Source organism: Sus scrofa, chromosome 1 (genome assembly GCF_000003025.6).
Source record: "Sus scrofa isolate TJ Tabasco breed Duroc chromosome 1, Sscrofa11.1, whole genome shotgun sequence".
Taxonomy (NCBI): Eukaryota; Metazoa; Chordata; class Mammalia; order Artiodactyla; family Suidae; genus Sus; species Sus scrofa.
In genome coordinates, this window is record NC_010443.5 from 229,087,275 (window position 1) to 229,103,827 (window position 16,553).

The 16,553-nt window shown below is 37.5% G+C and overlaps 1 protein-coding gene across 5 annotated transcripts in view; it reads left to right on the forward strand.

Moving 5' to 3' along the window:
• Positions 1 to 16,553, forward strand: part of PCSK5 (proprotein convertase subtilisin/kexin type 5) — a 453,468-nt gene that overhangs the window by 232,688 nt on the left and 204,227 nt on the right. For 4 of the 5 annotated variants that reach the window (XM_021065005.1, XM_021064998.1, XM_021065022.1 and 1 more), the window contains exon 10: positions 1,239 to 1,342. In XM_021065005.1, coding sequence (XP_020920664.1) covers positions 1,239 to 1,342 — 104 coding nt within the window. Of the gene's footprint in view, positions 1 to 1,238; positions 1,343 to 6,747; positions 6,842 to 16,553 lie in introns of all 5 variants that reach the window. The other variant, XM_021065029.1, reaches the window with a different exon arrangement.

Sequence of the window (16,553 nt, forward strand, 5' to 3'; positions counted from 1 at the left end):
TTCACATAGGTAGAAAATGAAGGCACCAGAATCTGATCACTGGGCCCCCTCTCATTAGGAGAAACACATATGCTGTGTGTGTGATGGGGAAATATCATTGAAAATTAGCTACAGTTAAGATATCAGTTTCTTTCTCTGCTTGGGAGACACTAGTGTGCATACATTCCCACATGAGGGGACACAGAGATTTCCACATGCCTCTGTCATACCTCAGAGCAGGTAGCAAATCATTGTCACTCCTCCAAATGTTCTGAACCACCCTTTGCAAATATCCTTCCAAAAGGAAGCTGGCAGATGGGAAGCAAAGAAAATAACTCTACAAGCTGTGTGATAAGTTGCCATATTTCCTTTTTTTTCCTTCTTACCCCATTAAGTAAAATATTGTCATATCTCACAATCAAGACTGATTTGAATAAGTATCCTGATTATAATTTCATGGATTCACAGAGTTATGTGGTTCCAGTATATAACATGTTCTTTGAAAGAGAACAAAAGACTGTGTATATGTTCTTGGATTTGTTTTCTGTGTGATTATTAGTATTACAGTTCTCTGATGAATCTCCCATTCATTAGTGTCTTTGTGGTCTTCAGTGCCAACAGCCACAAGAAATAGGTATCCTGTAATTTAATATAATAAGTATTTATTGTAAATTAAGACCATTCCTCTACCACCCTGTGCCTGGTTGGGAGACTCTGTGCCACATTTTCCTTTTCTGAGAGCACTGAAAATGGGGGCTCCATTTCAGTTAAGACTTTTTTCTCTATCCCGTTGTCCATCTAAAATAGTAATCATGGCTACGTTCTTTGTTAAATCACAAATAAACTGCCTGGCTAAACAAATGAACAAGGAATGTTCTAGAGGCCTTCAGTTTAAAATGTTAGCTTGTTGTAATATTCTGACGATGATGCAATCTTCTACAGAAAGGATGACAGGGTCAGACTTGGGAGCCATTTTGATAAGGAAACTGGAAATCCTCACCCTTTTAAAAACGGACACTAATATCACATCATTGCTCAAATTCAGGGTTACATTTTCTGCCTCCCTGAGACTAATGTCACCTCTCCAAGTTGAGAACAAGAGCGGCATTTGGCATTTGTTTATCCCAAACCCAAATCGCTGACCCTTTGTTTTTAGTACTTTGCCCTTTTGCTTTCGCTTTTTTAATTTGCTTGTGACTCTCTGCTTCCCCCATCTTTTTTTTTTTTGGTACAATGATTCTTACCTTGTCTTTCCCCAGTCCGTTTCTGACCTGGAGAGACGTGCAGCATGTTATTGTAAGGACTTCCCGTGCAGGACATTTGAACGCTAATGACTGGAAAACCAATGCTGCTGGTTTTAAGGGTGAGAACTTCTTTCATATTCTGTCACAGGCAAAATATTTTTATTTTTCCCCCATTTTAAATGGAGAGCAGGGAATAGAACCCCTCCAAAGAAACTTTAAATTTTGTGCTGACAAAAGAAGAACTTGATCTCTTAGTTAAAAATAAATAAATAAAGGCAGTTTCCTTTTTTTAACATTTAAACAACACATAGAAAGCAGATTTCCTTGGCTTCCCATTTCATAGGTCAGTTTCTTTAACAGTAACCAACTTCCAAGTATTGCCGACCTATGAGGCTTCTCATTAGTTTACTATATGCTGCCATTGATGGTCTGAGTGGTATTTGTAACAATGTATTTAAAAATTCCTCACCTTCTGAAATGATTACTTCCACTTAAATGACATCTGATGTCTCTTGTTCACTTGACTACATCAGTATTAGTTGCTAGGCTGTGCTTTCTATATATTTTGGTTTTGTTGCTTTATTTTGTTTTGTTTTCCCAAAACTTCCAGCAATAGAAATGTGGGCATAATTCTAAGGTACTACTTTATGTAAACCCAAAGTTCTTATGAAGCTTCATAATGTACAGGCTATACGTGCAATTTTTCCCATGGCTGATAGATTATAGTTTCCTCAAATCCTCTTAGTAACAGTAGCCGTTTCGTTTGTTGTCATCCATAACATATGCTACAGTCTAAAGAAAATAATTGTATAGAGAAAATGTCCTACAGTTTAGTATCTTTACTCAGGTTTATGATAACCTAAATTTTAATCCATTAATTCAAGCTACAACAAAGATTACTTTTTGTCATATCTGGAGATTTAAACTTATTCCCAAATGATCTTCTATCATTATATTTCCCTATGGTTGGAAAACAGCATTCCATAGCTCAGGGAATATCTACTGTAAAACTGAGCTTCTGGTCCTCAGATCATTGATAATAAGCTGAATAAACTTGAGTCCTTTAATTTTTCTGGGCCCCAACCTTTTCTACTTAAATGATTTAGAAGCTAATATTAATCTACATAGGATATCTTACATATGATTTTAATACACCCTTAGTGAATTATACCCAGTGTATGTAAATATTCATGCTGGAAATATAAAATGTAATTTAAAAAATTATTTGCAAGTAGCTTATTATAATCTCATGCTTTGCCGAAACCAATATGCCAGGTAAACAGTGCCATATAGGAGTTTTTTGACTAACATCTTTGCTGAAGACTTTATTCCATTTTTAGGAAAAGAAGCATATTCCTCTGCTTTTGAGTATTATCAAACACCTTTCCATGCTTGTAAACTAAATAATGCAGCAGTGTTCAATGAGCTTTTAATCTAAAGAATTGTTGGGGTCACCTTTTCTGAAGCCCAAATCAAGACTTGTCCTCAAAGTAGCAAATGTTATGTGCAGCATCAAAAGTATTTGAAATTTCAGTTAAAATTTCAGTTGTTCTAGAAAATCCAGGATGTAATTTGCCATATTATGGTGTTTCCTTTTGATTATCTTCCAATCCCTACTATGTAAATCCAGGCAGCAAAGGGGTGGGGTTTGGGGAGGGGCAAAGAAATTATCAAAACATAATCTTGGATGGTTCAACACTGCAATGTACTTCTTAGTAGAAGGAGAAGGTTCATAGACTAAGTACATTGACCTCCATGAAGCTGAGGAATCAACTTTAACCCAAATAAAAGTCTCAGTTTTACTTATTCCTTTTTGGCAACTTCAAATGAGCAAATGGTTCTAATAAAAAGTGCAACTCTTTTGAAAAACTCTGTTGGTTTTGGAGAGAGGGAAACAGAGGATTTAAACTAAATCACCAGATCCAAACCTGAATCTGAAGGGGGCTGTACACTGCTTCTGGCAAGAGGGAAAGAGCATTTTACTATTGCACGTGGCAATATTTAGTATAATATTTCACTCTTCCTTACATTGCTGCCAAGAGTAACAATTAAAGTTCACTTTTTCATAGATGAATTACCCTGAACGGTCTGGACTCCCCGTGGAATTATTTTGTAATTTTGTTGATGGCAAGCCCCATATTTCATCTAAACATGATCATAGTATGAAGAATTTTTTTTCAAGAGTTATTTTCTTCTCTACTCTAAGCATTACCATCCCCTCCCTAGCGTCCCACAAATAAAAGTGATTAAGGCAGAGGCTAGCAGGAGAAGCGATGTGCCTTGGGGAAGGAGCGAATGCAGGTCACTAGGACTGGAGAAAGATGGGCTGATTTTTATGGAATACATCGGAACGAATAAAAAATAGCAAACACTTGGAAGAAGTTTATGCAAGGAGAGCTCAGCAAGAGCTCATATTTTAAATTAGGTCAGCTGGTTTTTGCAGGCCTTTGCTTAGCAGGAACACATGGCCACATGTTTCTCCTTAGACAGGAGAAAACGGAAGTTGCCCGCAAACAGAAGCCCGCAGCTCTGGGTGCACTCCTTCTTTGCGCTCGGCGTGGTCCTAACACTGAGTGAGATGCAGACATGAAACGAATCTTAAAACACCTGTGCTTCTCTGGGCTTGCTTCTGTGCCTTCATGTTGAGCAATTTAACTTGTCGAAAGATTGGAGAAGGGGGTTTGAAACCACTAGAATTTCACAAATTGCTTGGTAGTACTCTTCTGCAGTGGAGCCATCAGTATCTACATCCATATTGGCTTTTCCTGGGGTAAAGCAAAAGCTGCTCAGAGTAGCAACCAATTATGTTTTGGGGTCTCACTATCAACAGACTTGATAGTCTTAGTTACCACTGATAACTTGGACAAGCCAACATCTACAGAACAGTGTCTCACCATCCTGGCCAAGTCAGACATCCTTATATTTCTTTAAGACCCATGGAAGGTTGATTCAAGGCAGAGAACTGAGCCAGGTGATGTTGGAGATAGACTGGTGTGGCTCTCCCTTCAAAGTAGACTTGATCCACTCTTACCCACATGTGTTAATGGGCCTGGAATCCTAGCCCCTGGAAGGGGATTCCTTCCAGTAGCTTCCTGTTAGACTGGCATGGACAGTTTACATTCAGGCAAAGAAGTTGCCCTGGATGAGTTCCTTCTATGGCTCAGTGGTACAAACCCTACTAGTAACCATGAGGACTCCTGGCCTCACTCAGTGGGTTAAGGATCAAGCATTGCCATGAGCTCGTGGTGTAGGTTGCAGTGGCAGCAAGGATCTTACATTGCTGTGGCTGTGGCATAGGCCAGAGGCTACAGCTTCAATTTGACCCCTAGCCTGGGAACTTCCATATGCCACAGGTGTGACCCTAAAAAGAAAAAAAAAGAAAAAAGAAGAAGTTGCCCTTGAAGGATTGAAGATTGTGGCTCTTGACTGACTCCTCTGTATGTTTCTCTTGAGAGTGACAGAGTGACATTGCATACTGATGAGCTGGGTGCAGAGAACTTTCTTCCCCTTTCCATCTCCTCTCGTTAAGGTCACACTCTATATCAATGATCCTATAGTAAGATTAGTTCATAGTGAAGGGAGCCCCAAAGCTGCAAGCCACTCATGAACATCATTATGCAAATAGTGTCTTAATTTTTAACAATGTTAATTGAACTAAGATGACTCTTTCTTGCTGCTTCTTCAATAATAACAATAGTAATAATCGTAATCTCTTATAGTTAAAATATCTTTTGCAAAAGATTTGTTTTTCAAAAGACTGTCTAATGAATGCATATGTGGAAACTAACCTTATTTTGATTTCTTCATTCTGTGAACAATCACAGCTAAATTTCAGACACCGCCTTTTGACTTTAACCCTCCTCCAGATATAGTTTAATAATCAATGGCATGAGAATAGGAAGGTATTTGTATGAGGCTACATGAATAGATGTGGTATTGGCCACTAGAGAAGTAAAATCCAAATTCCAATATTTTGCTACTGACCAATGATTGCAATGCCAGGAGATGACTTTGTCATTAAATTGTTTATTTGGATGTCTTGCAGGATTATGTCTTTCTCCTTTGATTCCCTTATTCCCTTCCCTTTGCTCTTATGAAAAGTTTTTTTTTGTTGTTTTTTTTGTTTTTTTTGTTTTTTTTTTTTGTCTTTTTGACTTTTCTAGGGCCACACCTGTGGCATATGGAGGTTCCCAGGCTGGGGTCCAATCAGAGCTGTAGCCGCCGGCCTACGCCAGAGCCACAGCAACATGGGATCCGAGCCTTGTCTGCAACCTACACCACAGCTCACAGCAACGCTGGATCCTTAACCCACTGAGCAAGGCCAGGGATCGAACCTACAACCTCATGGTTCCTAGTCGGATTTGCTAACCACTGAGCCATGACGGGAACTCCAAAAAGTCTTTTCTGGTTTTTTTTCCTACTCTTTAGGACCTCCCCGCTACCTGATCCTTAAATTGTGCATATCAGGTTTAGAAGTGAAGGGGTTTTGCCATCTGGGTGGTTTTCTTCAAGGAATTTAATTTATGCAGTCTCTTCACTTATTTGTTCACAGATTTTCCTGCACACTTTCAGCAGGCAGCCCAACACATGTTGAAGTGTACCCAAAGGGGAGAAGTGCGAGGAAACCTCAGGGGGCCCAGGACATCTAATCTGGTTGCGCTGTGATTTACACCCAGAGACAGACACTTTCTCTGTACTTTTTCCTCCCTCAGTCAAGCCCAACCAGTCTACCAGGTCATGTTTAGCAAAGTGTCCATGGGAGTTCCCGTTTTGGCGCAGTGGAAATGAATCCAACTGGTATCCATAAGAATGTGGGTTCAGTCCCTGGCCTTGCTAAGTCGTTCGGGGATCCGTCGTTGCTGTGAGTTGTGGTGTAGGTCAAAAATGCAGCTCAGATCCCATGTTGCTCTTGGCTGTGGCTGTGGCGTAGGGCAGTGGCTATAGCTCCGATTAAACCGCTAGCCTGGGAACTTCCATTTGCTGCAGGTGTGACCCTAAAAATACAAAAAAAAAAAAAAAAAAAAAAAAAAAAAATTCTGTGATCCTTCTCTCATCATCTAAAATGCAGCCCCACCTGAGCAGGAGGCATCTAAGGAGACGCTGTCTCTTGTGATGTGCCATGTACATTTTGACCAGCTGTTTGTACATAGTGGTTATGTGGATGACAGAGCCATGTGGAGGGCTTAAATTCCACGTTCTACTAGAATCCATGGCTCATAGCTTTTCAAGAAAAATCACCTCCTTCCTACTGCTTCAATCTAAAGACCCTGCAAATTTACCATCCCTTTCTCCCCCAGTCCCCTGGGCTGTGCTGGCTGAATCTTTCCCCTAAGTCCTTAGCTCTGGTTGGCGGATGCAGTTATGAGAAATACAATTCATTGCATGCAATATTGGTGCTGTAGTTGTTTTCAAAGTGTCTGTATTTGGATATTATGACTTGATGTTATACACTTAAAGTCTCTTAAATCTAGGAACAGGAATAGACATCAGATAATAAATTAGGAACTTCTGTCATCTTTACTAGGCGAAAGAATGAAAAAAATGTCATTGAAAATCAAAAATGACAACTAAGTGAGCGAGGTTACCACGCCTTCCATTTCACTGCCCTCCCAGACTATGTAAGTCTCTTTTTTTCTACCAGCATGTTGCTGAATACCCCCATCCCCACTGACTCTTTCTTTGACCACAACTAAACTACTCAATTTTTTTTTTTTTTTTTAATTTCTAACCAATTTCCCACCAGGGTGAAAACAATTGACAGTCTAACATGACTCCTTAGCCTCCAAGGCCCTTAACTTTTAATAACCTTTATTACTTTTAATTGCCATCATTTTATTTCCACTCCGTAGGGCTGGCAATTTTAAGATGTTCCAATATATTTTCAATACCTACCTGTCTTGCTTTCGGTTTGTAACACTTATTTAAAAAGAATCAGAAGTGCTGAAACCATTAAGCATGCCATGTGTTGAATTGAAACTAAAGGTTTTGAAATGCGGTGTTTGCATTTTTGCTTTTTTTTCTCTTTCTTTCTTTCTTTCTTTTTAGTGCATAAAGTGATATTTGATGTGTTACCATTGGAAAGGGTAAAGCTATATTGTATTTGATTACTTCACTGTACAAGTAATATTTTATCTTTGCCACCTAGCATGCTGATGTGATGTTGGTAGCTATAATTAAAGCTATATAGTGTACCTTAATTGGAAATCTAGACATCCTGTTCTGAAGAAAGGTCAAAGGGAAATGTTATTCCTCTGGTCAAAGGGAGTCTAAGAATCAGATGCTTGACTTCAGTCCTGATCTTATTTGCAGGAATGAGACATTTAGTTATCTGCAAATGCAGAGATGAATGTAAATAGATTTGATTCTACCTAGTAAAATTTATTCCCTAGAAAGACCACTTGATTTTTCTTTTGAGGTTCTGTGTTTTATTCCATTGCACTCATATTCATTTAATATATATTAAAATATTTCATTTTTGTATTTATTATTGAATATGAGCTTATTGTCTTGCTCATTTACTTTTTAAAAAGATATGAATCACACATCATTTAGAGATTTTACCTTTGTTCTTTTGTCTGGTGAATGACTTACCTAGATATCTACCTGGGCATAGTAATCTAGAACCCCAGACAGCAAACTGCTTGGTTATTGCTTAATCTAAAATTTTGTATTCAGGAGTTCCCATTGTGGCACAGTGGTTAACAAATCCAACTAGGAGCCATGAGGTTGCGGGTTCGATCCCTGGCCTTGCTCAGTGGGTTAAGGATCTGGCGTTGCTGTGAGCTGTGGTGTAGGTCGCAGACGCAGCTCAGATCCCGCGTTGCTGTGGCTCTGGCCTAGGCCGGCGGCTACAGCTCCAATTAGACCCCTAGCCTGGGAACCTCCATATGCCGCAGGGAGCAGCCCAAGAAATGGCAAAAAGACCAAAAAAAAAAAATAATAATAATAATAATAAAATTTTGTATTCAAAATGTCCACTTGTCCCATCAGAGTGTTCCATTCATGCCATCTAAATATGTGAAATATTAAAGTGTTTTCTGCAAATTTGAAATGTTTTCTCCATCCTAGTCTTTGAATGGTAGTGTTAGATTTGTTACACTTTGGGGTGTGATCTGTTTTGGTTTTTCATTCCTAAATAAAAAAGTTTTAAATGCATGTGGTTTCACACTCAAAATCCATCTTCAAAATAGAATTAAAATGATGGTTGCATTCTATGATTATTATCTCTTTACCACATATAATTAGTTAATGAAGAGGATTATGTTTGGAGTAGTTTTGTGGTTTTTCCACAACCTTAAGAACCTTAAATTCTAGTAGCTTTTATTGATATTTTCTTTGGCCTTTGAAGAAGCCAATTAAAGTTTTTGTATCTTGCTTTTTAGAATATGGGTAATAATACCAAACATAATGAGAAGGCTAAGTTGAATGAAAAGGGCTATGAAAATAGAATATACCAAATATAAAAGGAGTCTTGAAAAAGAAGAGAGTCTTAAAAGTGTATTTTCATATGTCACAGCTTTCTACTGTGAAATGAGGATAAAGATAAGGAACGATGTTGTGAATTAGAAGGCTGTTGGGGGTTGAAATTAATTAAAGTATCTGAGTGCATGAGAGAAAATGTATTAAGGACTTTGTAGTAAAATTATCCCAAGATGTCTTCATACCTTTTATCCCATAATTGCATATCGATTACTATACTATAATAATATATAAACATAGTTATATAAATTTAAATTCAGGAGTTCTGAATTGTGGCGCAGTGGAAACAGATCTGAGTAAGAACCATGAGGTTGCGGGTTTGATCCCTGGCCTTGCTCAGTGGGTTAAGGATCCAGCATTGCCATGAGCTGTGGTGTAGGTTGCAGACGTGGCTTGGATCTGGCATTGCTGTGGCTCCGGCATAGGCCGGCAGCAATAGCTCCACTGGATCCCTGGCCTGGGAACCTTCATATACCGCAGATGCAGCCCTAAAAAGACAAAAAAAAAAAAAAAAGATTCTGTTTTACAAATTAATTTTAATGTTTAAATATCACCTTGACTTCAGCCCACTAAATCTTCAAAGTTGTAATTAATTGTTTTAATATAGGAACTAGGGACAGAAATCTGAACTGACTATCAATGTCCTGTCTTCTTTTAGTCATTATGCACTATAAAAGCTGTAAGCATAAAATACGATTTTTTATTTAACACTATGCAAAGGCTTGTATACTTAAGAGAGTTGATGTTTCCTTTTGTAAATCATCCGATGAAATTTGATTTTGCTAATTCTAATGAGGCTGGACTTCCTTGGGTATTTTTAAAACTCTTCTGTCAGTAAATGGGTTTGGCTATCCTTAGTGGTAGCAAAGCTTGAAATTTTGTGGTGACAATTGATACTTTAGACAAAAATAAAAATTATCAATCCCTAAACTCAGTAATTACAAAGGATGATTGACCAGGGCCATGCTGTTTGCAGACCAAAAATATGTTGTAAGTATAAAGGAATGAGATGGATTTCATTGAATCACTAATAATTGGATTCTGAATCCAGTTCCAAAATAAGATACCCAAAAGATTTAAGCCAAGACAGTCTTATCAAAATACAGAAAGACACACTATATGTACATTCTCTTATAGAGGCTTTTAAAATTCAACAGTCATTTTTTATTTGAGGTTTTGTTTATTTAAAACAAAAGAATTCACTCAGCATAGTGGTTTGGAGCATGGGCTCCAGAGTCAGATAACCTAGGATTGAATGCTAGGTTTATAAACAAATAAATAGTACCTTTGGGAATCCACATACATTCTTAACTTTTTTGGAGTAAATTTACATTATAATGAAAAGCACCACTTTAAGTCTACAGATGTATTTGTCTATATCATCATCACTGCAATGAAGGTATAGAACATTTCCTTCACTCCCCAAAGTTCTTTTGTGTTCCTTCTCATCCTTTACCCACAGCCCAACCTCACCTTAAGCAGCCAAATATACTTTCTGTTATTATAGATTATGTTGTCTTTTATAGACTTTGATATAATTAGAATTATTTATTACTGGCTTCTTTCCTTCCGTATATTTTTTGAGGTTCATCCATGTCATTAAGTGTATGAGGAATTTATTCCTTTTTCTTACTGCATAGTATTCCACCATAGACATGTACCACAATTTGTATAATCATTCGTTTTGCATGGCTAACTTTTCTGTTATTTTTTATTGAGGTATAGTTGATGTATAATATTATATGTTACAGGTATACAGCATAGTGATTCAGTTTTTAAAGGCTGTATTCCATCTATTGCTATTGTAAAATATTGGTTATATTTCCTGTGTTGCACAATATATTCTTTTATAAATAATAGTTTGTACTTCTTAACCCCATACTCCTATCCTAGCTCTCTTCCCTTCCCTCTCCCAACTGGTATCCACCAGTTTTCCCTCTGTATGTGTAAATCTGTTTTGTTTTGTTTTTTTTATTATTGTTATACACACTAGTTTGCCTTTGGTTTTTAGGCTCCACATACAAGTAATATCATAACAGTATTTGTCTTTTCCTGTCTGACCTAATTCATTTAGCTTAATACCCTTCAGGTTGATCTGTGTTTTGCAAATTTCAAAAAAAAAATTTTTTTCTTGATGAATGGTATTCCATTTTGTGTGTGTGTGTGTACACATAACCACATCTTCTTTATACATTCACCTGTAGAATGGACCTTTAGGTTGCTTCCATATCTTGACAATTGTAAATAATGCTTCTGTGAATATTGGGTTGCGTGTGCTTTTGTGATTAGTGGTTTCAGTTTTGTGATACATACTCAAGATATACTCAAAAGTAGTTCTATTTTTAGTTTTTTGAGTAACCTCCATACTGTTTTCCAGTGTGGCTGCACCAATTGATATTCCTATCAACTGTGTACAACGGCTCCCCTCTCCAAGGATGATTTTATTGTTTCCCATTTAGGGTTGTTGTGAGTAAAGGTGGTATGAATATTCATGGAAAAGTCTCCGTGTGGGCAAATTACAACTTTTTACACATTACTTTTTAGACAGTCAGAAAAGGCCTAATTTAAATAGAGACTTGGAGGAATAAGGCTCCTTTACAAATGACTAACCACATGTAGAACATTTGAGACCAGGATACAGTGCATACAAGGTCTGTTCAAAGAAAAACTAGGAGGCCATCCTAGCTGGAGTGTGTGGCAAAGGGAAGAATGAGGAAAACGGTATCATACAGAGTTGAGCATAGATACTCAGGGAAAATGACCATGTACATTTCATACATCATTCTCATTTAGTACTGGATTCATAAGCAGTTAATATTCTGTGAATATTTTTGTATGATAAATATATGCATATATGTGTGTGTATATATATATATATGCATAGAGCTTTAGCCATGCTGAGTAACATGCTGTGTGTGATTTAAGAATAAAACTAGCTGCACTTTCCCTCACAAATATGACACTCATGTATTTCTTGTAACACTTCTGTCCTCATCTCTGTAATCTATTTTATTTGACTTGCATTCTCATTTTCAATTTTCAGTGATTTTAGTTGATGATTCTGGATAAAGGTTTTAACTTCTTTGTGTTCTCTGCTTTTCTAGAAGACTACTTGGATTTCATCAAACAATAGATGGGCTCAAACGTTTTGAACAAAGCACAATGTACTGATTGCTGTGTTAATGTCATATACAGTTCCAAGATGAGAAACTTGAATAAGTAGAATGAGAGGGCAGAAGATGTTTGAGAACCGTAGAGTTATTACTGGGAACCAGATCTTTCTGAAATAGTTTCTAGAGTTGTTTGTTTAAACAGATGCATTGTTTTTTCTTTGTATTTCTTGGAGGATTAGATGGATCCTGGATGAGACAGCTGTGGTGAAAGCAATGATCAGAGTAGGAAAAGAGAGGGGACCCAGTGTGCAGAAAGGGCAGGTATGATATGAAAGAGAAGTAACTGAGAGCAAAGCTGCCTGAATCCTAAAGAGTTATAAGTTCTATTTTATTTTTGATTTGCAGTGTTGTGCCAACTTGTGCTACACAGCAAGTGACCCAGTCATACATTCATATATATGCCCTTTCTTATATTATCTTCCACCAAGGTCTATCCCAAGAGATGGTATGGTTCCCTTTGCTATACAGCAGGACCTCATTACTTATCCATTCTAAATGTAATAGTTTGTGTCTACTAACCCAAACTCCCCAGCCCTCCTACTTGGCAACCACAAGTCTGTTCTCCAAGTCCATGAATTTCTTTTCTGAGAAAAGGTTCATTTGTGCCATATATTAGAGTCCAGATATAAGTGATATCATATGTAACTTGTCTTTCTCTTTCTTACTTCCTTCACATGAGTGTCTCTGGTTGCTGCACATGGCATTTCGTACTTTTTTATGGCTGAATGGTATTGCATTGTATATATGTACCACATCTTCTTAATCCATTTATCTGATGATGAACATTGGGGTTGTTTCCATGTCTTAGCTACTGTGAATAGCGCTGCAATGAACACAGAGGTACATGTATCTTTTTGAAATGTTTTGTTCGGATATATGCTCAGGAGTGGGATTGCTGGATCATATGTTAGTTCTATATTCAGTTTTCTGAGGAACCTCCATACTGTTCTCCACAGTGGTTATACAGTTTACATTCCCACCAACTGGGTAGAAGGGTTCCCTTTTAGGAGTTCTCTTTTGATTTGAAAAACTTTTTGGAGCCGCTGCCGTGGTCTAAGAAAGTGAGTTGGATAATAGTGGTGACTTTTAAGCAAGTTGATTCCAGTTGCTTTGATGTCAGAGTTTCCTTTTTTCAGCTGATGGTATAAATCCATTGGTCCCATGATATTTACTATAAAATGACACACACAGACGTAATTGATTTGCTAACATGAATGGCAGTTCTCTTGCAATGATCATTTTCTGTCATCTTAGTATTCAGCTATATATTCCTGACCTTAAAGGACTGTGACATTCAGTGAAATTTTTTATCATCTCTTGGCCTCCTTCTAAATGCGAAGAGTTATAGCATTGGTATACATAATCATCTTGGCTAAATTCTTTTTTCAAAAAAGAAGAGAAAGAAATGCTTTTTGAAATGGCTCTTTAATAAACCCAGGACAAAAGGTGTGATGACAAGATTGCTTCTTGAAAAATGTCATTCCAGAAATTATCCTTTGAGAAGACTTCACAAATTTCCTTTGACCAGAGTCTTTTTTGTTGCTTATTATTGTTCACTGTGACCTTCAGAAAGCCACTTAACTTCCAATATTTGAATTTGTTTCATATACACTTGTGGTCTTTGTATTTGCCATGTCACTTTGCAGAGTTAAAGAAAGCAAGTGACATAATTCTGGTTAGCCTTTTGAGTCACTGTAAGACTCTTGCAGGTAGAGTGACAGAGGCATTTATAGTTTATAAATGACTTTTTCTCTTTCTTAAGTTTTACATTAATATTGTTTTTCTTGGATATGAAGCAGACACAGAATCATCTCTAGTCCTAGGAAGCAGCATGACTTTTCTGAACTTGCCAGAGGCTACAAGTATATATGCTTTCTTAATATACTGTGTGAGATGCTTTTGTCAGGAAATCTTTTGCTTTTCTTAATATGTTTTGCCCCCAGAAATGTCTTTAGAGCCAAGGTAAAACGTATGTATCCATCTTTCTTCCAGAGTTTATTTAATATTTTGTGTTTTAGAAGGCTAAATTTCTCACTGAATTCCAGGCACATAACTAAAGAATCAGAGGATAATAGCTACAAATGGAAAGAATATCTTTGATTATATGAGGGGTCTGCCATAGTTTGTTGTACAGGTTATTAACTGCACAAGGAAATCAAACCATGGGATTGAGTAGAGACCAAAATCCAGCCTGTGATTTACTCACCAAGCCATCTTCTCCAGTGTGGGATCATGTCCACCGAAGGACAGAGGCACCTGGAGTTCCCATGTGGCCCAGTGGGTCAAGGGCCTGATGTCACTGTTGCAGCTTAGGTTGCTTCTGTGGCATGGGTTCAATCTCTGACTGGGGAACTTCCACATGCCACAGGAGAGGCCAAAAAAAAAAAAAAGAAAGAGATGTCTGTCTCTTATTCACATAGGTCCCCCATAAGCAGTCCTGTTATGTGAAATTCTGCTGTAATTTCTCCTGCAATTGCCAAAAGCACAGGTATGTTTTAAAAGGTATCTCTCCAGAGAGTTCCCTTCATGGTGCAGTGGAAACAAATCCTACTAGAATCCATGAGGATGCGGGTTCAATCCTTAGCCTCGCTTAGTGGGTCAGGGATCGGGTGTTGCCTTGAGCTATGGTTTAGGTCGCAGGTGCAGCTCAGGTCCCACGTTGCTGCGGCTGTGGTGTAGGGCAGCAGCTATAGCTCATATTCACATATTCAACCCTTAGCCTGGCAACTTCCATATGCCTCAGGTAGGGCCCTAAAAAAGCAAAAAAAAAAAAAAAAAAAAAAAAAAAAAAAAAGATCTCTCCAGGGATGGTTTTGGTCATTCTAACCTTCATCTTATCACTTCAACCTTAAAATTCACAGAATCTTCATTAGCAAAGTTTCTGCAGTCAAATAGAGTTTTCCAACTTCTATTTCATCATTATTTTTATCACCAGCTCTCCATTCAAAGTTTGATGTAAAGGTCTTAGAATTTTATGTGTGTTAAACTCGTCTTTTTTGTCTCTTCATGTTCTTTCTACATTCAGCCTTTTTTGTAACCAAAAGTAATTAAAGCTTCATATTTCAAGTGTATAATTATTTCATGTGGGCCCAATAGAAGATTCACATCGGGGTGCTGAGTCCTTAGAAAAATTAACATATGCAGGACCTATGAGCACAGGCAAAAGGCAGTAGTAGAAGTACATTCTATGAGGCTTCCATGATTATCATCAAGCTGTCTTGGGAAGGTGCTCCCATCAGACTCTCTTCCACAAGGAACAGAGCTTTAAATGTGGAAGGGGAAGTGTAATTGAGGTACAGGAGAGGACCTCTGTCATCAAAATTAGTTCGAACTTATCATGCTTATCACTTTGAACTCTGCCATCAGCATTCTAAGCACAGACTGAGGTCCCAGTTCTCTGTTCCCTGGCAGGGACAGAGGGCTCTAACTTGCTGTAACTATACTGAGACCTTGCCAAATGGGCCGTGTTCCATCTGTGAAAACAGGTTCAGGATCAATAAGATAACCCACATGAACAAGGGGAAAGGGGACCTTATTACATCTTTTTAAATTTTAGTAAAGATGAGAGATCTTTCTCTCCATGACAGTGTCTGCAATATAAACCAGACCCAAATATTCAAAAAAACATTGAAGGTTAATCTTTCCCCAGTTCTGTGTGTAACTTCCTAAGGCCACTGCCTTTAGGAGGGTATAGTTCCACATGCCAAGTGGTCACTTTGCAGAATCCATCTGGATGCATAAATAGATCCAGACTTTTTTTTTTTCTCCTTAGAATCTCATTGACACATGTTCACATCTTGCTAGCCTAAGGCATTTCAAAGCAATTAAACTTCTGTCACACATCCCAGTAATAGTTTCAACAGGCTTCGTTTTATGGTGTTATACCAGAAGACACAGTACACCCTGAAGTTTCTCGACTCATCTTTGAAAGAGTCAAAAGGAAGAGTATTTTGATCACTGCTGGATATTAACAAATGGGAAGTTGCTATTTGCCACTCATTGCCATTTTCCCATCTGTGCATGCCTGGTTAGCTGTAATAAAAAAAAAAAAAAAAGTCTCAGCACGAATATAAAATAAAGTATCTTTTCCATATTAATATCTTCTCACTCAGGGAAAACCCTTGATAGAATTTACTGAAGAAGGTCATTTCTCAGCAAGAATAGGGGAAAGGGTTATGGGCCAGATGTTAACTTTCCTTTCAAACACCATGTATTTCTTTTTTTGCACATCATATTTTAATGAGTTTGAAAAAGAGCAGTTTTTAATGCAGCTGATGCAAAAGGCAGAGAGGATAAAAATGTTCCTGTTTATTTGTGACATGCAAATAAATTCCTAAAATGTTCCCCCTTCTCTTGCTACCTTCTTACTATGAGGATTTATGATTGACTTGAGTACCTTAGTTGGAATACTGTGTGTCTTATAGACAACAGGAATCAATGAGTACATATTTGATATGATTTTGAACACTTGGGGTTAAGTTTCTGTGACTTCAGGTGAGTTCTTTTAATGTTCGTGAGACTTAGTTTTTTCAGCTATAAATTGTGAATAATACTACCCTGCTAATATGATTGTTGTAAAGATTTCATTAGATAATATATTTTAAAGTAAGATATTTTACTTCCCATAGAAGAATTTTTTCTGGGTATCTTATTTGGGGAAACATGCTTGATATATTTA